Genomic DNA, 24,035 nt, shown 5'->3' with positions numbered 1-24,035 from the left:
ATGGAAATTTGATAGGGTTTGAGCAATCAAACTTCGGTTCGAGTTTAACGTATGTGTGACGCGCGCACAAACTTTCACATTGGAGATTAACAAAATATACAAGTACATATGCGCATAGAACTTTTAACACACATAACCAGTGACAGTGGGGTATGGGGACTCGACTATCCTACCCCAACTCTCTAACTTTTTATCTTAGTAGGTGAGTCCATCTGCGCTGAATGTAGGTTGACCCGAGAAAACGTTACATGTGTACTTTCCTTCAAATTGTGATGGTTTTTGGATTTCATTTCATTATTTGTTTGGTCTATTTAAGTATATACAAAACAAAAAAAACTGAAATTGGGGAGACCAGGGTCAACCTAAGTGAACTTAATCACTGTAGCTGAGCCATGATTCCTGCAAAAAGGGTCTCAATAATATTTTTTCCACGTATACAGCAAGATTCAGAGCCATATATATAATATGGCTCTGAGAGTATTTTACAAATAGCGCCCTCTCTAACAATGAACGATACTGTATCTTTAGATCTGCTCAGTGTATCCATCATGAATTGATCGACAGCGCGGCGCATAATTGCACTACACAGTCACAGACCAAAAAGTATAAATAATATCACTTGTATGTTTTATTAAAGATCTTGTAATTTGTAATTCCAAAACATGAACAAAGTAATCTTTGTACTTTTAATTTATACAGTATGACCAGGGAGCTGTAAAATAATTTTATTATTTTTATTATTTTACAACTCCCTGGTATGACATAGAAATGCCTTCTTTCTTTCTTCCTTGCCCAAGTGGTTTTAAAAAGAGACAAAACTAGCATTTTACAGTACATGTTTTTAATAATTTTTTCAAACTATTGCACAACAAAATGCTTTGTGATGTGATGATGAAATGGTGTGATGTGCCCATATATGAGCATGATGATGTCACATCACTACCCTATTTGAGCATATCACTACCATATTTGGCACATCACATTTTTTTGTCACACAAAGTTCGATAGTAGAAAGAGCTTAAGAGATTTACATTGATGGATATGGAGTGGAAGCTGGTTCCAAACTAGTGGCGCTTGTGCAAAACAAAAAAACCCCCTAAGATTTAAGGTGTGTTTTTTTAGTAGAAAAAGTAAAAAGACCAGAATATTTGGCCATGGATAACCAAGGAACTGTTTATTGTTATTCTCATTCATTCAATGTTCAACATTTATTCTATCATAATTCTCACATTCACAATAAAATGGTAACAAAAGTTTATCATGTAGACTTTGTTGACACATCTTGCATATTCTCATCAGATTCCTTTTCTTGTGACGTTACGTTCATTTGTCGTCTTGGTTGATACGAGCCCATACCGGCCGCAGCCTCTGCTTCCTTCTGGGTGTATGGCTCGGTTTGTAACGCCTTTAACCTTTGACACAAATGGCATACATATTTAATGATTGAAAAAATATACATGGTATTTTTAATATATTGTAGCATCAATGGATTCATTTGTTAACAATTTTCATACGGTTATAGCAAACATAACTGTAATGTATATGGTACTTGATCTTGATTGATTGAATAATAATTGATCACTCAATGTGTACATACAGTATTGTTTGTAAATAATAACATACATACCTTCTCTTGTGTAATTTTGTTCGAAAATGTTCCTGTAGGGCATTTTTATTGATAAAGTGTCTCCTAAAAAATGGGCGAAAAAAAGGTTTACTATTTATAGTATTATTATAATATTAATTGAATATAAATTAGTTTTTTTACCAACACCAATTCAATCATCGATTGACAATTTAATCCTTTAAAGTATATTAATTCTTATTGTCATTAGGCCAAGATGGTTAAATTTAGTCGATTTAAAAATAGATAATTTATAGTAAACACTATCGACTGACCAAGCAGGCCTATCGGACGAAACGACCAGAGCACACAGCAGGTACTTACGCACATGTCAGGCAGTAGAACTGGCCCGAGCCTGGCTTATCATAATCGATAGTCTGATGAAGAAGCTTTTCCTTGTTATCTGGCTCTAAATCTTCGTGGATTTGGTCAAGATCTTTGGTTTTTCGTCTAGTTCTATACTTCTTTTGTAAATGTGTATAACCACGATGTTGTTTTTTTCTTGCGATTCGTGTCATTTTAATTAAAATAATTAGTCAACGTGGTTTCTTCTCATGTGTACTGACACAGCTGTGTGTATTTTTCAATTGACCTTTACCCCTTGCGCGATACGTTGTGTATCAGCGATGGTACTACGGGGACCCAAATGAGACTCATATCTTGTAACATTTATATTTTTGACTTTCTAGCTGTTTCAATTTAGCTTTTTGCTTATGTATTGAGATCCCGTTACTGATACCCACAGCATTGTCTTTTTTTCTCAGTAATTTGCCTTTTGAACTAAATATTTTGCTATACTTATATCCAACCAATCACAATCAAAATCATGGCTAAAATTATGCTTTAAAATGTGACGTCACGAAGAATGTTATTTTTAGTCTCATTTATTCTTTTGCATTATTACAAAAAATATACATATTTAAATCTGAAATTAATGCCAAGTGATCATTGAAAATAAATAACGAAATCAGACCAGCTTGTTGATTCAATTGAAATGATTATTTTGATAATTGTTTATTGGGTGTGCATCGCATCAGTATTTGTGAGTCAAACAATCAATACATTAATTGTGGAGAGGTGCGAATATTATTTTTTTTAATGCATGATACAAAAACCCCTCCTTCTATTCAATCATCGACAAACGTATTGTACTGTTGGTTTAATCGGATTTCAAAAAGTCCGCAATTGGACAATTTTCGCCGAAAGTCAAGGATTTTGAAAAATAGTGATGAATCCATGTACATGTATGAATATAGGCCTACATCACCTCACTAATGAGGCCTAACCTATGAGGATGCTGCACGTCAAGGATTGATGTTGGATTTGTTAACATTTTATTTGTAATTTTACATATAAATCAACGTTGAAAATGGAATAGCTATAGAAGATGGTAAAATGATTTAAGATACACGGATGATCAAAGCATTGGTGGGTCACAGAATGGGTAATAGTAGTGGTATGGTTCATCAGCACCAGACTGTAGTCACACCGATTGGCGGGAGTTTATGGTATAAGGCAGTGCTGCTGGACGTCCAAGATCCTGTTGTAAGAGAAATAGGTAAGAGCCCCATGTTTATGTGCCCATTATCACAGTGGGCGTGTTTTTAAATCATGGGCGGGTCCCAATATTTATCATTCCTTTATGGTCAACAACATCATTTCAGAACGTTTCATCTATAATACAATCAATCATTACCAGAAATAAATGAATTACATTATTAGTTATTTACGTCCCAATAACGTATGCAGAATTGAATTGTTTTTATGTTCCAATAACGTTTGCAGAATTTAATTGTTTTTACGTCCCAATAACGTATGCAGAATTGAATTGCTTTTTACGTCCCAATAACGTATGCAGAATTGAATTGTTTTTAATTTAACTATGTTTTTAATGTCTTAGGTAACCTGAAAGTGACTGCCACGCATATATACTTTAAAGGTAAAAAGAACATTAAAAGATGGCCGATACAAAACATTAAAAAATTCCGCCGACATGACACGATATTTTCATTTGAATATTTCTCAAGACGTGCGGAAGAGGGAGTGAGTGAAGTTAAAGAAACAGCGCGTAAGGAGTACTTTAAATTAGACAACGCAATGGAAGTGTTTAATACTGCAGTGACATTTAGTAAAATAATGGAAGATGCTCATTATTGGAAAAAAGAACTTGAAAACGCAATGTTATATTGATATTCATCATGCTGTACAAGAAAGTATCCAGTATTAACATTGTTACATCACAATGTTTACATTAAGTCCAATAGATGGAAGAGCAGTGACGAGAAAAAAAAAGAAGTGAAAGTTTTTTTTCAAATGTGAGCACCTTTAAGTCACTACTCAAAACTCATACTTTCTGATATTTGGCAGCACCATGATTGAGCAATGACTGTTGGAATGGCGCTATATTAATCGAACGATTGATTGTTTGATTGAAGGTGCTATTGGAATATCTGCATTCAGATTTGATACTACGCCTACTGGTCGTACAACCAGCCAGTCTGAACAACCCTATACTGACTTCCCTCTTAACCCACCAACATTTCAAGTATATCAACATCAGTGGCGTAACGTAGAGACTTGAGACCCCTGGTTTAGGAACTCTAAGTGGCCCTCCAACGCTGGAGGCCTCGGGCATTTTTAGCTTTATCGACATATTTCAATTCCTGTTTTTTTTTCTATGGGCACTGCTTAGGGCCCCCATAAGCTTCAAGACCCCTGGGTTTAGCCAGTGTTCGCTCATAGCCGTTACGCCACTGATCAACACAGTTTTATCCTTTATCATTTGACAGTCTAGGCCAGCTATGATTATTTGAAATCGTTTGGTCGATACCTGGTAATGTCAAGTCACAGGCACAGCAATAATAATCCTTTCCCACCTAACTCAATGGTTCACACACCACAAACCAATACTGTGTTTATCATATCGATGTTGCTTGATATTATTTAGGCCTATATTGTTATGTTGACATGATATGTATTAGGTCCAAGCAAAAAATAGCTTGTTTCGCCTGTGCCTTTTATACATTTAATCATAATAAATTATATTATTAGACATTCTATAACAATTACACAATTTACTGACATACAGTATACACTTTTGTATCATTTTACTATTTTATTTCGACAGAGTTGTGCTGGACACTTTTTATAACATAAAGTTTGATAGTGTAGACAAGCTTTAAGTTAAGTCTTTTGTAATGACATCATTTTTAATTTTTGTTTTACAACGCGGCTTTCCTTTATTTACTATTATATTCCAACCTATAAATACAATAAAACAAGTAAAATAATAATAAGTTTGAGTCGATACTGGACCCGATTCTGTTACTGTCAATAGGTATGTATCTGTATAACGATATAAAGTGTATGCTGTAATTAAGGTAATAAACTCATTGTAAATTGTCAACAGACACTGTGCTACATGACAGTGTACGGTGTTAAAAGTACAGCATTTATGCAGACAGCAACGTGGATAACTTGCTATAGTTATACAGATACCACATAGGGACAGTAGCAGAATCGGCTGTATGATATGTATACACATTGTGAGCATGAGCATTTCGTTACACAAACATATTTTTAAAGATGTAGTACGGTAGTCAACAATATAACAAGTCAAATATTATTAAACCGTTAGTTAAACAGTAAGAACACCAACATTAAAATAAAGTTTGTCTTTGTGGCGCAAACAATTACATTCGTCACGTATTCTCTTTGTCACGGGTAAATTTGTTCAATAATCCAGGTATAGTGAAGAAGAAGACTTAGCATCGTGCCTCTCGAAATTGTCAATATAGGACGGATAACTAGATAGATAACTACACACATTACTGACAGTTTGTAAATATTAAGTCACTTTCCTGAACGTAATTGCTCAAAATGCAAACATTGCAGGATACGAGACGTATTCAGGTTTACGAACATGTAAAGGAAGGATATGTTCAAGTGTCCATGTCCAGAGTTTGCAACATCAGGTGAAGATAATTACTTTACTCCAGCTCCGACTGGTTTCATCATTTTAAAGGAAGGATGTTCAAATGTCCATGGTCAGAGCTTGCAGCTTTAGGTGAATAATAATACTCCTCCGACTGGTTTTCATAATTTTTAGGCCAATAGCTAAATGCTACCAAAGTACAACCATTATTGGAACTATATTGAGCGCAGGTTACATGTTTAACAGTATTGTTTGTTAATTAATTATAACTATTCTGTTCAAGCTTGTTGGCTTCAGGTAAATAATTACTTTACTCCAGCTCCGACTGGTTTTCATCATTGTCAGGCCTAGAAATGCTACCAAAAGTATACTATCATTGTGGATCTATATTGAGCGCAGGATATATTTTTTAAAGTATTGTTTTTTTAATTAATTACACTATACTGTGATCGAATAAATAACGTAATGAAGCTGTGGAGTATGATTACAAAACTTCGTGACTTGAAAACAATTTGATATGAATATAGTTAACCTATGAATACTCGTCGTCATAGCAACAGGGTATTCCTTTCTACAGATATACTCCACGCATATTGAAAATTATTCTACTGTGACTTTATTATGCATAATAGGGCTTCCAAACAGAAATATACTCATGTTTCATGGATTCATTCTTATTTTACATACCTGCTGTCAAAGTATAGGTGTAATACTCCCAGAGATGTAGGCCCTGCTTTATATTGAATCCTGTCTGAGCCGGCAACCTGAATTAGGCGGTTTACAAACGATATTGGAAGTATATGTCTGTGTCGAAGAAGATTTTTATTAGCATAAGGATATCATAACAGTGATTTATCAAAAACGGAACTAAATAACCGGTTAGTATCACTATTTAATCCGTTTGAAATGGAGCGACCGAGCGTATCGTACCAAACATTAAAGAAAAAGAAGAGTCCGTCACTAACGGATGAGTTTAATGTACGTACACTTCCTAGAATACACAGCGAAACTGACAACGTTTTTGAGGACGTAGACTTTATGAATAAAAGAAGTAGTTTTACAAGATCCAGAGTTAGATCATACCCATCTTATGACAAAAAATCTACCTCTGACAACACATTGAAAAATCAGGGATGTAAATATGCAGTTACTAAGAACGATCTTAAACGAGCGTCTTCAAATTATAAAAACGCCGTGAACGAAATACCATCGTTCGTGTTGGCCTCCACAAGAAATGGTTCTCGACAAAAGCAGAGGCATGAAAATGGTGTTATAGATAACTACACGTACATGCCAGCCATCCACCAAGACACGGAAGTAAGATCGAAACTTAGACTTGCCGATTTAACTGGATTGGATCTGATGAACTCGCAAGAGGTTTCGAGAATGATGAAAAGAGGGTCGACAATGCAAAACATTTCCCGAGAGTACAGCAAGAAAAGCAACATCCATCTACCGAGGTTAAAACACACTGACAATCTAAGTACTAAAACTAAGTCATTTTACCTGTCTAGAAAACCAGGAAAAACAGACGGCAGACCGGTACTTAGTAGGTCTGTAAGTACTCTAGAAATATCGAGATCTAAACATACTGAACCAAAATCAGAACAAAATATTTCTCATAGTATTGGCAACAAAATGAAAGAATTGAAAGAAGAAACCGATTCTGATAACTTTATAATTGAGAAAATTGATTCAAAGGACTGTAAAAAGCACATACATAGTTCAGGAAGTGATGAAGAAACACTGACAACAGAAACATGTGAAACAGAATCATCAAAAAAGGAAACATTGGTTGCAACAGATGAACGCACAGCGGTGACGCAAAATACGTCACCTTGTGTTACAAATTGGATCAAACGGCAATCTATTATTAGCGAATACACATCAATTCTCATCAATAACGATGATTTTAGTGAGCATATTTCACCGAATACAGAAGTGGACGGAGGTACTAAAGCGAGGACGGTGCGTTTCAACGTCCAAACTCACGTACGCGAGTATAAGGTTGACGTAGAAACAGACGAGGAGGACGACGAGCTCGTTTTATTAGACTAAACGAAAAGTTCTTCAATTCTTTTTTGCTCTGTCTACACTATCAAACTAGTTTGGCAAAAAAAGTGTGATGTGGCCAAATATGGTAGTGATATGTCTAAATATGGTAGTGATATGACATCATCGTGTCCATATATGGGCACATCAAATTTGGTAGTGTAAACAGAGCTTTATAGTAAACGAAAAGTTCTTCACACAACCCATGATTGTTTTTTTTACCCCCTTTTCAACGTTAACTGTACCAAAAATCCTCAATTATCTCCGTGCCATATACAGCACCCGGTGTTGTAGTTTGCATTCAACATAGAATCGAATAAGCATTGCTCACTATAAATCTATTTAACACTAATTTTGTATGTTATGGTGTGTTATTGCCGTTGTTGTGTCATTACTGAAAATAAATTTAGAGCGATATATTGAATAAAGAATTGTATTTAAAGACAATGTAATTTAAAAACTTTTTGTATTTTTATATTTATTAGCGAAAGAATAAGCAATAACTTAATATAATTACATACTGTAAAATAAGCGACTCACAGAACCCAACTGACTAGTGCCCTAAATCCTAATACAACCGGGAGAAGTTTTACTCTGTACAAAACATAGATATCATAAATTGAACTTATACTATCTATGGAGTAACCTAATGACCAGTATGTAACATGATCTCTCGACCTCTCTGACACACACAGATTTAATGCACGATGCGCATGACTCGACAAGACACGACGGTGATTGGGCTAAAGTATATAATTATGAACATCCGAATTTTCATGGATATTGCACGATGACGCTTACACACCGAATGGGAACTCTAATAAACAAGCATTATGCTCAGTGGCGTAACGACTATGATGAGGGCTCACTGGCTAAATGGGGGGGGGGGGGGGGCTGAGCAGTGCAATTGCCCAGAAGAAAACAGACATTAATATTTGTTTTGTGCTACAAACGCCCGAGGCCTCCAGCGTTGGAGGGCCACGTAGGGTTCCTACATCCAGGGGCATCATGCCTCTGCTTTACACCACTGATTATGATGATCAAGAGAAGCCTAGCCTACATTGGTTGACTTGTAGGCCTATTGCACTTTTTTTAAATCAATATCAGATACATTTACAGTTCTACTTCATTGTTTACACAAACAGAAGGTGGCGCTATATAGTCGAATTTAAATCACAAAAAACGTGTTTGAATAGTGTTTTAATTGAACCCTTAATCCTGCCTTTGAGCAGATGAAAAGCTGTTTATTGACAACTCGGTGAAATTATCAATAGCCACGTATACTAACGTAGAAAGAAGGGATCGAGTAAACATGATCTATAGGCCTAAGGTGAGTAGGCACATACTTTTACTGGCTTAATATATAAGTTTGATATTTTAGTTAATGTGTGCCGAGTGGTTAGGCTACGATGTAACACTAAAGTTATCAACAAGTACAATTAACATTGTTGTTAAGGAAATTGTCGATTGTGAAGTGTAACTAAGCACAGGTCACAAAAAAGCATTGTTAGGCCGACCTTTTGTGTATAGTAGTCACGTTAGGTTTGTGTAAATAATAGATATTAGGCCTATCATTACCTTTATATCAACACTTTTATTTCGAATTTTCAATTACAAACATTAACTTCCCCTCTATAATCCCTGACATTATTTACTACCGGTACGATTTTATTTTCATTTATTCACGTTAGGTTTATGTCAATAATAGAAATTATCATTTAGACGTTTTTATAAAAAATTTTTATTTCGATCTTTCATTGCAAACATTTAATTCTTCTATAATCCTGACATTACTTACTACCGGTACAATTTTATTTCTCCATTTGTTAGATCATGGAAAAATAAGTTATACTAATTTATTTTTCCATGGTTAGATGAAAGATAATATAAACATAGATAAAATTAAATTGCTCAGTTGCCTCTATTAAGACACAATTTATACCATTACATAAAATATATAATTTTAAATCAATGTTATTTACATATAAATGACATACGACTAGTATATGTCGAGCAGTATTCCTTCGTTCCTCACAAGCGGAAATTTAGTAGTTATTATTAGACTAAAAACCAGCTGCTGTAAATGTCTTTAAAATAGTTATAAATACAAAATAATCATACACATTTTTAGTTCAAAAAGAGGTGAAAGTAGTAGCAGAAGTACCTTTACAGGTAGGCCCAATTTTCACCATGTGGCACGGTGCCGTTCAGCTTAATTTCTCGAGCGCCAACAATGTTTATCCAATCCAAAATAGGCCTACACAAGGCTAATTTACACAGACGAGCGGTAATGGTAAGCGGAAAACCGCGTAGCTTGTCCCACGTAGAATCTGTATCTATCTTCTATCCACGCCTTGTGTGTAAATGGTCATAAAGCTTGGTTCCCACTAGAACCTAACGCAAGGACGTAAACGCAACGCAAGCGTTTTAACCAATGACAAGCGAAGTTATAGACAGCAATCACACGCGAATAAGCCATCGCTTGTGATTGGTCAATTCACTTGCGTTGCGTTACGTCCTTGTGTTGCGTCGCTAGTGGGAACCACGCTTTAGGACGAGAACATTAAAACACAATATATTTATCCCATTAAAAATACTAATCCTGAGGAACTATTTAATATACAAAGATAGTTTGTTTACGATCATTTATAATGGTGCGACCTTTCACGTAACGTAAGGGTACTTGACAATCAATAGACACACCAATTGAACAATGTTCAAATAGGATACAAGGGTACTTAAAATAGGTTATTCATGCTACAATTATAATCTGTCATGGTTTGGTCATGTTGCAGGCTGGGTACATTTCTGTCACCACTACTTAATTTGGAAGGCCCTATCACCGTGTAATTCTCCCTGAATTCAATGGCGTAACGTAGAGAACTGATGCCCCTGGTTTGGGAACCCTTATAAGTGCCCTTGGCCGGTTTTAGCCCTTTTCGACATATTTTAATGCCTTTTCCTCTGGGCACTGCTCAGAGTCCCCCATAAGCTCTCGTGTAGCCAGTGACCGCTCATAGACGTTACGCTACTACCTGAATTTCTCTTATGTACGGTAAGGGTCATTTTATATCCTAACCATTCAAAGTGATTTTAATTGAAAACAAACTGATAAAGACACCTAACATTCCGGTCCTACAACTGGTCTTTAAATGGAAGCAACTGCTATTAAGCTTATATGGTATGTAAGACGATAGGTTTTAATATTAAGCAATATTATTTAATGCTCAAGCATGCAGCATATAATTCTTGGTAAAACAATACTATTATTTATCTAGATATAGCATCTTCGAAAATGGAATTTCCAATTTGAAAGTATCAAAAGTTAATTTAAGGAAAATAATGTATTAAATGTTCTGTTGAATAAAAAAAAGTTAAAAGAATTCAGAGATATTTGAGTCCTTTAAAAGTACGTCGTTGTAACTATGGGCGACCGTTACGGTATAGGCCCCTCAGAAAATTAAACATCATATTTTATGTTACCCAGATTGCTATATATTTTTATTTGTTTAGTATAACCAATGAACATTGTTAACAGGTGATTTAAAAATTCCCCAAACATGACCGCAATAATCTACTATAAAATCTTAATGATGTTTTATCAGTGTACAGTAATGGGGGCTTATGTGATAAGCTGCTTTATGTGATCAGAGACCATTGGTTTCAACAATGTAACAAAATGACAGTGTACAAAAAGGAATCTATTAAACTTCACGTAGTAAAGGAGCAACTTCTCCCGCCGCTAGTTGAAAACAGACGACCAGCAGGTATAGACTTTAGTCTGCAAAGCCAATTTCCAATTGTGGATTTTAGTCCATTCATTCATCTGCCTGCAATTGTAAAAGGTTAGAGTGTTGACGCTTAGAACATTTTGGTACAAACTAAACCTCTATCGTAGAACCTATGTTTGTGGTAAGCAAACCATAGTAGAACCGGGAGTTGAACCAGTAAAGGTTTGTGGTATAAAGCTAAACATATTGCATTAAAACCAATATAGGGTTTGTGGTAGGCTAAACCATAGATAGTAGAACCATGAGTATAGGTTTGTGGTCAACTAAACCTAGTACTAGAACCGGTATAGCTTTGTGGTAAACTAAACCTATAGTATATTAGAACCACAGGTGTGTGGTAGACTAAACCATCATAGAACCAGTATAAGTTTGTGGTAAGCTATATACAAAGTAGTTTAGTGAAACTTAGGTGACTAACTATAGTGAGAATAGCATTTAAGGTTTGTAGTGGTATAGTAGTTACGAAATTTGTTTTAAAATGAAACCATTTGAATAGTTGAATGGTGCTTATGTACCGTAGCTAATTACAAAATGTTGTTGAGATTTCGTACAGGAATAATGGCACACATTCGGTATTGATTGCAGCAGCGGCGGCGACCTAAATAATGCTCAATAAACGAGAATATTGATAGTGACATACTATAAAACGTTGCCTCCTTTGAGTTTAGATTTCTAGAATAACGTTTATCTAAGCGGAGAAATCTAATACAAATGTATGTGATGGACCGCCTAACAAAAAGGCCTATTAAACATTAGGCCTATGCCTAATGTTGTTGTTGTTAATGCTTTAAAAATATATATATTTTTTTAATTAACACCGAACGTTCAGTTTCGTCAAAAGCAACTATCAACTCAGACTGCGTCGGGAAACAAATTAAACATGTTTAATATTCTCATGCCGACGACCTAAAAACGACGCACGACGCTATCTGAAGACGAATCGTCTCGTCGGGATTCAACTCAGACAGCACCGGCGAGTCAAGACGTTTCGTCGGGCCTCGTCGTACTACGCAGTCTGAATTGGCCCTTACGCAGCCCGATACCGGTATCCGTTCCCGAATATCTGAACTTGATATTGATCTTCTTATTGATCTTCTTCTTTCTTATGCCCAAAATGAATAAACGACAGTTAGACCTGATAAAAGAATTTATAATGTTTAATTACGGCCAAAGCTCATTAGTACAATAGTTTTAATTGAATTCTGCTTTAATTGTCTATTGTTTAATGCAATTTATTTCTAAAACAAACATTATTGTCAATCAAGAATTTATATTTCGGTACAAAGAGCATGGCAATTATACGAATTGTATGCACGACATTAAAACGGGTAGTGAGTTAATTTAAATTCAATTCAATCTTTATTTATTTCGTTAAAAAAACATGAATACAATTTAAAAAAAAAAAACATTGTCTGACAGACAGGTATTTTTTTTCAGGAAAATAATTTTTCTTTTCGATCCTGTTTTTTTTAAGTCAATAACTATTACGTGACATTAAAATGGCATATTAAAAAAAAATTAACAACATTATTTTGTTAGGGGGACAATATATTATCTTTACACTAGCTTGTATGAGAATCAAGGTGCGACAATGGTGTGGATTTTTATTTCGTAATGAAACCTGTTTGTGCTTGTCACGTGCTGACGAAATGTCAATAATTACATTGAACATTATCGACTCTCCACATTATTGTTATTAATTCTGATTCTTATGTTAATTATTGTTGTTTATTTTCAGGAAAAAGCATGGTGGTGAGTGAAGGGAATGTGAAAACAAAATCAACACTAAAATTTGATCCATTGCACCGTGATCTCTTATGTTCTACAAGTGCGAATCAAAGGCCTAACAAACCATCAGTTATGCCGAAAAAAGAGTTCTCGATTGATCAAACCTGGTATGAAATTAAATCAAGAAAAAGCAATCCCGTACGAACTCAATCGTCTGTGCAGAAATATTTCCCACATTTAGGAAAATCCGTCGAATTACAGAGGGACAAATCTATAACATTAGAGGAAAATAACATTTGGTGGAGAGGAACTCCGCCGCAATCCAGATCAAAAGTTCGTACCAGTCGATATCATAGGAGTACAACAGCGCCACCAAGGTTGAACAGAAGTTTTGAGGATGACAGTATAGACTTGAACGCAATTGATTTAGTTTCAATCGCAAATGAACAAGAATATCAATCGATGTCGACTGAACGACATAGATGTGTGAATAGGACTCTGCGGTGTCATAGTGCTAAGACAATGTGTCCAGACATTGCAACGTCATCTAACATTGACCCGGGCATTGACCCTTGTTATTATTCCGAAATCATACGAAGAAAACCATGCGTTCGGGAATCTTCGGTAATGCGTCAGCGAACGTCGAACAAAATGAACGCCTTGTCGATGGAATGGTGTGACGTTCTTGGGCCTAAACATTGCTTCAATTGCGATAAAGTTCATAAACGTAAATATTACGGAGCGTGGAACGAATCGAATTACGAAACAATAGGAATTAATACGGAAAACCTCTCGGCTCTTACATTAGTAGAACGACTTTTACCCGATATGGATTCTAGAGATATACAACATAATATAGCCGACGGGAATATCGCTAGGGGTGAGTTAAACCGCGAAAAGTTATCAGAGCGACGTAAGAGCACCATTGATATGGAAGAAAGTCAACCGCCGGCGGCATCGCGTCGCCGTAGAATAAGTGCGTTCGGTGTCCCAGACGGACTTGGATTCTTTTTAAACTTCTCTGATCTTCGCTCACAAATAATGGAAGAAGAGAAAAAGAAAAAGGCTCGGAAAGGTGTTAAATTTGACGTGACGGAATACATAACGATACCTAGTGCTGAAGTTGATATTGAGGTTGTTGACAATAAGGACAAACACTACGCCAACTATTTCGCACCCCCTCTACTGTCGAGATCGGCAGTGGGTCCACCGCCAAGCTTCTATGCCGGTAGTGATAGTAGTTATCAGCTTCCGCGGGCTCCTACTATAACTCATCTACGTCAGCGGGCAAGTGATGCAATGGTTGAAATGGAAGCGGCCAGTGTGGTTAAATTTGGCGGAATCGACGATGGGAATAACGGCAAACAGAATGACGTCACTGAAAGTGCAGACGATCCCCAATCATCTTAAATACAATCAATCTAAATCAATTTATTCCATAAAACTAAGGATATGTACAAATATAGGCCTATATAATCAAAATAAGTTATGGAAATAGAAACTGAAAATAAGCAAAGCTTTTAAGCCGAGACCCTTAAAAAAACAATAAGTAATACGAAGTTATGAGGACATGAATTACATAATTATATTATATTTTAATCGATTTTATTTATCAATAAAACACTGTAAATATAGGCATATCCATAATTTATTCTATACGAAATAAATACTGTATTTAGAATTGTCATTTTTCGATCGCGAGTGAAAACAGAAAATAGCCTGCCTATTGAATGTTAATAAACTTGAATCATACTTTATATAAAGGTCTGTCCACACTATTAAACTAGTTTGACAAAAAAGTGTGATGTGCCCAAATACGGTAGTGATATGCTTAAATATGGTAGTGATATGACATCATCATGTCCATATATGGGCACATCACATTTGTTGTCACATAAAGTTTGATAGTGCAGACAGAGCTTTACGTATGTTACTTGTAACTCCGAGGTCTAACCCACATACTTTAATTACAGTACGCCATTACACATTATCTACCGGCCTACATTTACATTTAAAGATGTATTGTCCCCCAAAAACACGACAAATGAAGATTAATAAAATCAGACTTTTAATAGGCCATTTTGCAGTTTTAATGAATTTTTCACACCTATATATATAAAGAAAAAAAAATTATTTCTAACCAAAAAACTCATTGTCTGAAAGTTCTATTTGCATTTTTTCAGGTAAATATTTCTTTTTAGGTGATCATTTAGAATAAAATGATCACCTATTGTTATTGTATGAAATCTTTATTATTTTTCTTTTTTTTTTCTTTTTATTGTTTCTGTACACTATTTTGTGTAACAATTATCTCAAAAAGTTTAATATCAATGATTACCAAAATTTCAGAATATCTTTCAAATAATATAACTTAATCCTAATGAGCTTTCCAGCGTGATCATTCATCCGTGACGTCATTTATACGCCATTTTGTGAAATCACATTATTGATTGATTGATTGATTCATTCATTATTTGATTGATTCATTATCAATCATATCTCCATAATTCATTATGACATATTAATGAAATTCACTACAGGTAAACTTCAGGTCAAGGGTAAAAATATTAGCAAATAAAAAGTTGCGCGTTTCAAGGTCATGCACGTGAAATCGCGCGTTAAAAATTTAAAACGCGCAAAATTAGGTTTTGATCAATTTAGAGCATGAATTAGGCCATTTGCGCGTTTCAAAAAATTACTGCGCAAAAATGCGTTTTTGTGCGCACGATTCTTAAAATGCGTAAAAAATAAAATTTGATGTATAAATCACATTCTACTCACAATCCTTAGTACATTCACCAATTTTGAGTTCATTCCGACTTAAAATAACGCTATACGAGCACGTTAAAAATGACAAAATGCGCACACTAATTGTACAAAAGTGCTAAAAATGGTAAAAAATAAGGACTTTTTAAAATGAATATAACTCTTCAGAATGGCAGGTGACCCCCAATTTTTTTAACTTATTATGGAAGCCAATAAGTTGTAGATACAAATGTATATACACATTAGACGTACAAAATGGTATGACGTCATCAAATGGCCACTTGAATTTAAAAATTAGGAATTTTTATCTTTTTGTGTGGGTTATCACATTCAATAGAGCGCATCTCCGTTATTTGAGCCCGATTTTCGCACAACTTTTAGTATGTGCTTGCTCAATTAATTATTCTTCTAATGAGTTGTCAACATTTTTATTTTAATGACGTCATCACGCGTAATAACCTAGGTTGTGTAATTTCAGCTACACCATACATTTGAATATCTTATAGCTCTTCAGAATTAAAGGTGACCTTGAAGATTATAACTTATTATGAAAGCTGATGAAATGTAGATATGAATTCATATAAAAATGAAGCCTATCGGATGTTGTGATGTTATCATATGGCCAGTTGAAGTTAAAAAGTAGTTTTTAAATTTCTTTAGTCAAAGTTATACAAATTTCAAAGACCGCGCATTGCGCTTCTACGTGTCAAATTTTTTTCCAATCCTTATATGTATTTACTCAATTCATTATCTTTCGAAATTGGCATCTTCGAGTTTATTTTGAAAATTCCATCATACCAAAAAATTAGAACACGATATGAGTCCCGTAATTTCACCTATGCTACACTGTGTATATAGATACACAGTATATACTGTACATATTGTATGACACATAATAGGTAGAACTCAACACTATGTGTATATGCATCATGTCATAGGATGGCGTACATCAACTTTTAACGATCGTATGTTAACGTACATGCATGTTTAAAAAATGTTAATTTTATTAAAATGATAAAAATGATCACCTATAATTCGTCAAAGTGACGAATTAAATTCTAGTTGATCTAGTTTTTGGTCAAAATAAATAACTATTATGAGACATTGCATATTCACAACAAAACATTAATCATTAATAAGGCAAAATATATCTTTAATGACCTTTACTATGCCATATTATATAACACCTATATAAATTCCTGTCATTTGATTGGACGAATGTGGGTCACATGGCGTGCAATAGTACGCACTATTCAACGATCGTTAAATAGTACTTTTTGAAACATTTTTGTTTGTTATTTAGATGTTATATAAAACAAATAATGAATGTTTTGTATTCGTGTAATGGTACAAATAATGGCACTTGGTGAATGATGAAAGGTTATATCAACTCGGCTCATCGCCTCGTTGATATAACCTTTCATCATTCACCTCGTGCCATTATTTGTACCATTACACTCATAAACATTCATTATTTGTATACTATACAATGCCAGAACTTCTCTCAATCGGTACACATTTGTCATGATTTTGGTGAGTTTAACATAAAACAAACGAGTTGATATCGCTGTTCACCCAAATATAAGGTCTATCTACATAGAGATATGTATTCATTGAAAGAATGTAGCTATCATCCCAGATAACATTATCAATGTATCATAATTCTGTTGCTACTCGTCGTAATTATATTATCAGATATGATACCTTTTAAAATCATGTTATCAAAGGCCGGTGGTAGCAACATGGGTATTTTATGTCAATGAAATATATTTAATATTGACTTACACACTTTGATAAGCAGTTTAGAGAACATGTGATGACACATGTTATATAGCAGATATAACTCACCTTATGAACTAATATAAGTAGAGAGTGTATCTACTCTGCATTAGATATTGGGGTGAGGGTGGGGATGTGAGTGTCAAATACTGTACACAACTTGTACTGTAACCGATTGTAATGGTCTGATATTCGGAAATTCTACCTTTTAAATGGTGTTAATATACACAACAGTGAGGCTACAGCGTTCTCGATAACTAAGCATATTTATTATAATATCATAATTAAATTAAAATTTCATCAATAAAGACGTTTACGATAATTATTCTTAAACTCTAAAAACTATAAACTCTTCCTTGTATTGTTTAAGACCTTCTGTTGTAAAAAAACATCTATCTATAATTATTAACGGAGTCTAATGCTGTAATATCAATAGCAGGCCTAACCTGTTATTGTATTAACATAATATTAATACCCGCTAACATATGACATAATAAAAAAAAATCAATATTATGATTTACAATATTTAATATAATTCGCTAATAAAGATCATTTCTAATGCATTGTATATGGTCAACGATGCTTCTCATATTAATTTCTTTTCGGTTAATGATAAAATCATATCTAAATGTTTGTACTACAAGTAAACAGATAACATATAAAACTCATTAGTATTTGTTACATTTAAACAGCAGTTGAAACATTATCTTATACATAGCGAGGTTGTTGAGTTTGCTACTAAGCAACTTGGGTGTGTGGTTTCGTCGTGGTGCAAATTTTAGCCAACCGGGCCGGTTTGCTACAAATAACTCCAGGGCTGTTCTTCGTTCGAGAGGGCTACGCAATGATAGGCAGCTAGTTATGATATCACAATTAAAATAGCCAAACTGAAAGGCGGGATATGTTACACGTCGAAACTTAAATTACGTTAGGCCTATACGAGTGATTTAAACTATACGCGTACAGATGACGTCATCATCAGGACAACCCGTGCAACTTTGGAAACCGAAGACATTGTCAATGCTGGTAAGTAGGCTATGTACTTATCGTCTGCTGGCTAGTAGATACACTGATGGTAAAACATACTAATACGTGTGTGCTTTATAAATTAATAGACTTAATTACATTTAAATTACATTTGAGTACGCATCCACAAACGTGGACAGTCCTACTCTATTATGACCTACTTTACAGTTTGGGGAAAATCAATTTGTTACGTCATAACATTTGATAATAATTAAAGATTGACTAATTTTGATTTGGTTAACGTTAGTGCAAAATATAAGCTAACACTTCAAAAACAATTTACAGAATGCGAATGTATCTTGATTCTATAATTAACAATCAAACTATGGCTAATTAAGACTAAATCTCTGTCTACACTATCAAGCCAGTTTGACAAAAAAAGAGTGATGTGCCCAAATATGGTAGTGCTATGACATCATCAGGTCCATAGACAGAGCTTAAACCTTCCAGTGGTTTGAAAATTGCTATATTTTATAAAAATTAAGTGTGTTTTACAGAATACAGTTTTGCTAACAGGGAAATTGAGATAAACATACGGTATCCACAAAACCAAACGTACTTTAAGTAACAGTGTGCCAGTGGCAACTAAACATGACTTAAGCTTTGTCCACACTATCAAACTTTATATAACAAAATGTGATGTGCCCATAATATATTGGCACGATGATGGCATATCACTACCATATTTGGGCATATCACTACCATATTTGGGCACATCACTACAATATTTGGGCACATCAGTCTTTTTCCAACTAATTTGCAAATAATGTGGTAGATTTTAGGATGGTTTCAAAAAGAGGCTTGACTTACGTTACACGGTATTCACAAACCATGCCGAAAACTTATACTATGCAAGGCAACATGAACAAAACTTAGTCTGCAGCTAAATACGGTAACATTCTTATACTCACATGGTGATTGCCAACCTAATAATATCACCGTCAGGTTATATCATCTTTACGTTTTACACCTGCAATGTATGTAAATTTGAAATGCAGTGTGGAGCCAATGAACTCTATATTCATTTAAATTTGGATTTGCACAGTATACGATATATTGGAAACACTTAAATTATCCTCCACTGCTAAGTGTTTCCAATATATCGTATACTGTGCAAATCCAAATGATGCTCTCAAACCAAACATATGAATCCTAGGCTGGTTAGTGGGCAGAACAACAGGGGGGCCTAGCATCTCTACCTAGCCTAGACTGGGGCCATCTACAAGTAGGCATAGTACTCGCACATACAGAATCGTCAGCACAACCAAGGTACTGAATAGTTAAGGGAACTTTTAAGGGACCTCAGAGGATTTTAAATAGGGGGGGGGGGGGGTGGCAGGGCCTAAAATGAGGGGCTGAGCTTAAATTGATGTCCTATCTTTTGCATGGTGGCAGGGCCTGAAATGAGCGGCTGAGCTTAAATTGATGTCCTATCTTTTACATGGTGGCAGGGCCTGAAATGAGGGCTGAGCTTAAATTGATGTCCTATCTATTGCATGGTGGCAGGGCCTGAAATGAGGGCTGAGCTTAAATTGATGTCCTATCTTTTGCATGGTGGCAGGGCCTGAAATGAGGGGCTGAGCTTAAATTGATGTCCTATCTTTTGCATGGTGGCAGGGCCTAAAATGAGGGGCTGAGCTTAAATTGATATCCTATCTTTTGCATGGTGGCAGGGCCTGAAATGAGCGGCTGAGCTTAAATTGATGTCCTATCTTTTACATGGTGGCAGGGCCTGAAATGAGGGCTGAGCTTAAATTGATGTCCTATCTATTGCATGGTGGCAGGGCCTGAAATGAGGGCTGAGCTTAAATTGATGTCCTATCTTTTGCATGGTGGCAGGGCCTGAAATGAGGGGCTGAGCTTAAATTGATGTCCTATCTTTTGCATGGTGGCAGGGCCTAAAATGAGGGGCTGAGCTTAAATTGATATCCTATCTTTTGCATGGTGGCAGGGCCTGACATGAGGGGCTGAGCTTAAATTGATGTCCTATCTTTTGCATGGTGGCAGGGCATGAAATGAGGGGCTGAGCTTAAATTGATGTCCTATCTTTTGCATGGTGGCAGGGCCTGAAATGAGGGGCTGAGCTTAAATTGATGTCCTATCTTTTGCATGGTGGCAGGGCCTGAAATGAGGGGCTGAGCTTAAATTGATTGTCCTATCTTTTGCAGTACAATTTGCGACATTTAGGGATGTCCATTAAATCTGCCCCTGATTAAGCCTAAATTCATTTATGGAAACGAAATTACCGCTGCTCTTCACAAATATTAACTAATTATATTTACCATGCATAATATGGCGTTGATTTGCAAATATTTTTAGTGAAACTTATTTGAAATAAAGATAATACGATGTTGTTATCTAGATAGGTATGGTTATTACTAGATAAATTTACACGTGTTTTGATCCTATCGCATTGATAAACGAAGTTTATTCCATCATCATCTGTTAAAATAATGAGTTGGCGATTATGTCCATAGGGTTAATATTATATACATTGGCAATGTTTAATATGCTAAATATTAACTTCGGTAACATAGCATTATGGGCGGCCGTTGGTGCCAAATAGTCAACACAGTCACGAGTTAAAGTATGGATTGAGGCGACTTTATTTAATGGTTAATGGTTGTAAATTTGTATATCGCATAATACATATAGTCTCTATGCACTATGGACTCAGATGTTACATATTTCAGGAAGATATTAAAAAAGTTAATTTTCTAAACGAATAAAATTTATTGTGTTCAATTAATTTCGCAACAATAAAAACAGCATCTTCCTTTATCTGGTATTATAACGGGGTTTTTAGTCGCAAACGCGACTCTACAGCTCACTATGTCGGTCGGTAAACAATAACTCAAATTTGAGCACGCGCGACACAGCCATATTGCTTTGTTTTTTATTGGTTTGAAATAATTTTCATTAAAATATTTTAAAATCAAGACAAATAAAACCTGGCTAAATATAGTGCATTAGAAGTAGTCAATATAATGAGGGAATTCACTTTTTAAACGAAATAATACAATTTTTGGCCGTTACCATTACCTTTTCTTTAAAAAAAAAATTCATACGCATCCAACAGCGTGCACACACTCACCAATTACAGGATGGATTTTATCATGTATCGTGCTTATAAACTAAATCTCATTTGAAGTTTAGGGAGTGGAGTTGACAAATTCGAGAGTTACAACCCTGGGTACTAGTTAGGATTGAACCCTGGCACTAGGTCAGGATTAAACCCCGGTACTAGGTCAGGATTGACCCCTGGCACCAGGTCAGGATTGAACCCCGGCACTAGGTCAGGATTGAACCCTGTACCCTGGGATTAGAAGGCAAGCACGTTAACCACCAAGCTACAGCTCCACTACTAAATTATTTTGTGCTCATATTTGAACAATTATAATAAACATGTTATCTTGTCATCGATCAGTCAAGAGCGTCAGTCCTAATGCTAATATTTTGTTGAATTGACATATTGACATTAAATCCATATGACATTATGTTTCCTTGGAAGCAACATGTTCTATGATCGCTAGCGTGAATCCAAATTTGCTTAGCAGGTAAGTTTCCAAACATATTTTGAAACTTAAAGCTCTGTCTACACTATCAAACTAGTTTGACAAAGTGATGTGCCAAAATATGGTAGTGATATGCCAAAATATGGTAGTGATATGCCCAAATATTGTAGTGATAAGCCATCATCATGTTCATATATGGTCACATCACTTTTTTTGTCACAAAAAGTTTGATAATTAATAGATTTAAGCTCTATACACTATCAAACTAGTGTGATGTGCCCATAGTGGTATGCTTAAATGAGCTTGATAGTGTAGACAGAGCTTGAAGTTTTAAAACTTAATTTATATGTAATCGTAATTTACCTGTGTAAAACATGTGTTGACTGTAAAAAACAGAAACTCGACATGTTTTCTACAGTCTATCTTACATTGTTAGTCTCAAACCCGTAATTAATGTCATCATATGCATGGGCACATTATTGTGAGCAGGTATCACTTTCTCAGACACCACGTTGCTAACTTTAATAATATGTTGTCTTTGAGTAGGTCTATTTAAATTATTATTGTTCTTTTTAAATGACACCATGCAGACACATAAATACGAATAAACATAACAGGAAAACAGGCTTTAATTTTATACTAAAGCCTGTTTTCCACTAAAGCTCTGTCTGCACTATCAAAATAGTTTGACAAAAAAGTATAATGTGCCCAAATATGGCAGTGCTGTGACATCATCATGTCCATATATGGGCACATCACATGTTTATGTCACATAAAGTTTGATAGTGTAGACAGAGCTTTAGTGAATTCGTGCTTTGGACGCGTTGGCTATAAATACGCATTTGTTTTCATATTTTCATATATATTTTGTGGCGCGAAAAAATTCGCAATCAAGAACCATAGTGTTTGATATTCGCGCGAACTATTTGCGTGGAACTTATTGAAGAGCCGGTGATATTCAGATCGTGCGAATATACCACAAATAACGTAACACACATTAACATTGGTAATTCACTAAATAATACAAACTGTATACAGGTGGTATGGTCATGCAATAATTTGGAACCCATGGATGAAAAATATTTATTGTAAAAAAAAGCGCAATCAGAGACCATCGTTTGATTCGCACGAACTATTCCCTGAAAACTTGGATCAAAATTATGTAATATTGCTGCAAATTTATAAAATTAACTTCACCGCGAAAGTTGTGAAGACAGTTATAAATATATAGCCGTACAATTAATAATATAACTGAAGTCAAAATTCTGGTTTTGTGCATGTTCGTTGCTTATATAATTTGATTTCTTTTGTATCATTTATTTTCGTCTGCAAGCTGATCGATGGCAGCTAGAATTTTAATATGCTTTTACTTCGGGTGCAGTATTATAAAATTTCCGTCTTATCGCTATCAATCATACACATATTAAATTGTGCATATGCTACGCATGACCATAAACGATAATTTCCACCAAACCTTTTGTTCAAGAAACGTCATTTCCAGGACTGATAAAACCATCATTACCGTTTCATGGCCAACTGGTTGTTTCTCTGTCTTATTTTTTCCACGTAAACAGACGTAGATTTCATCCAGTAATTCACGCATTATGATGACGTGCGCGCCGCAATAGTCGACTTACGTATTAAATAGTCGAATCAAATTTGTAGTAATCTAAAAGAAATATCTATCTACCGTGTCATGGCCAACTGGTTGTTTCTCTGTCTTATTATATCCACGTGAACAGACGTAGATTTTGCAATGGTTTAACAAGCGTGCTTGACATTTTAAACGAAGGGAGAATGAATAAAGAACTATGGAATAT

The 24,035-nt window shown here is 35.1% G+C and overlaps 2 protein-coding genes across 3 annotated transcripts; one reads left to right on the top strand and one right to left on the bottom strand.

Moving 5' to 3' along the window:
• Positions 1-641: 641 nt before the first annotated feature.
• Positions 642-2,220, bottom strand: LOC140039898 (zinc finger protein 593-like). Its single transcript, XM_072085490.1, has 3 exons — positions 1,949-2,220; positions 1,628-1,690; positions 642-1,412 (listed from the first exon to the last, which is right to left on the bottom strand). The coding sequence occupies exons 1-3, from the start codon at positions 2,140-2,142 to the stop codon at positions 1,259-1,261; spliced, it is 411 nt and encodes a 136-aa protein (XP_071941591.1). The 5' UTR covers positions 2,143-2,220; the 3' UTR covers positions 642-1,258.
• A 6,577-nt stretch (positions 2,221-8,797) lies between these two features.
• Positions 8,798-14,824, top strand: LOC140039897 (uncharacterized). Of its 2 annotated transcripts, XM_072085488.1 has the most exons (3): positions 8,798-8,940; positions 11,216-11,455; positions 13,140-14,824. In XM_072085488.1, exons 2-3 carry the CDS (start codon positions 11,290-11,292, stop codon positions 14,537-14,539), a joined length of 1,566 nt encoding a protein of 521 aa, XP_071941589.1. In that variant the 5' UTR covers positions 8,798-8,940; positions 11,216-11,289; the 3' UTR covers positions 14,540-14,824. The 2 variants fall into 2 exon arrangements, with proteins under 2 accessions (XP_071941589.1, XP_071941590.1); XM_072085489.1 differs by lacking the exon at positions 11,216-11,455 and having other exon boundaries at positions 8,801-8,940.
• The last annotated feature ends 9,211 nt before the right edge of the window (positions 14,825-24,035 follow it).

The sequence above is a fragment of the Antedon mediterranea genome, chromosome 2 (genome assembly GCF_964355755.1).
Source record: "Antedon mediterranea chromosome 2, ecAntMedi1.1, whole genome shotgun sequence".
NCBI classification, from domain to species: domain Eukaryota; kingdom Metazoa; phylum Echinodermata; class Crinoidea; order Comatulida; family Antedonidae; genus Antedon; species Antedon mediterranea.
The sequence above is the reverse complement of the archived record's forward strand: the minus strand, read 5'-3'. Positions and strand labels throughout refer to the sequence as shown.

What these genes read in the sequence shown, in the direction of transcription:
- LOC140039898 (XM_072085490.1), bottom strand. Translation starts at nt 2,142, where the DNA reads ATGACACGAATCGCAAGAAAAAAACAACATCGTGGTTATACACATTTA. An exon ending in TTCTACTGCCTGACATGTGC is followed by an intron (nt 1,691 to 1,948) that starts GTAAGTACCTGC and finishes CCCATTTTTTAG; the next exon opens with GAGACACTTTATCAATAAAA. An exon ending in ACAAAATTACACAAGAGAAG is followed by an intron (nt 1,413 to 1,627) that starts GTATGTATGTTA and finishes TTTGTGTCAAAG; the next exon opens with GTTAAAGGCGTTACAAACCG.
- LOC140039897 (XM_072085488.1), top strand. Translation starts at nt 11,290, where the DNA reads ATGACAGTGTACAAAAAGGAATCTATTAAACTTCACGTAGTAAAGGAG. An exon ending in TCTGCCTGCAATTGTAAAAG is followed by an intron (nt 11,456 to 13,139) that starts GTTAGAGTGTTG and finishes GTTTATTTTCAG; the next exon opens with GAAAAAGCATGGTGGTGAGT.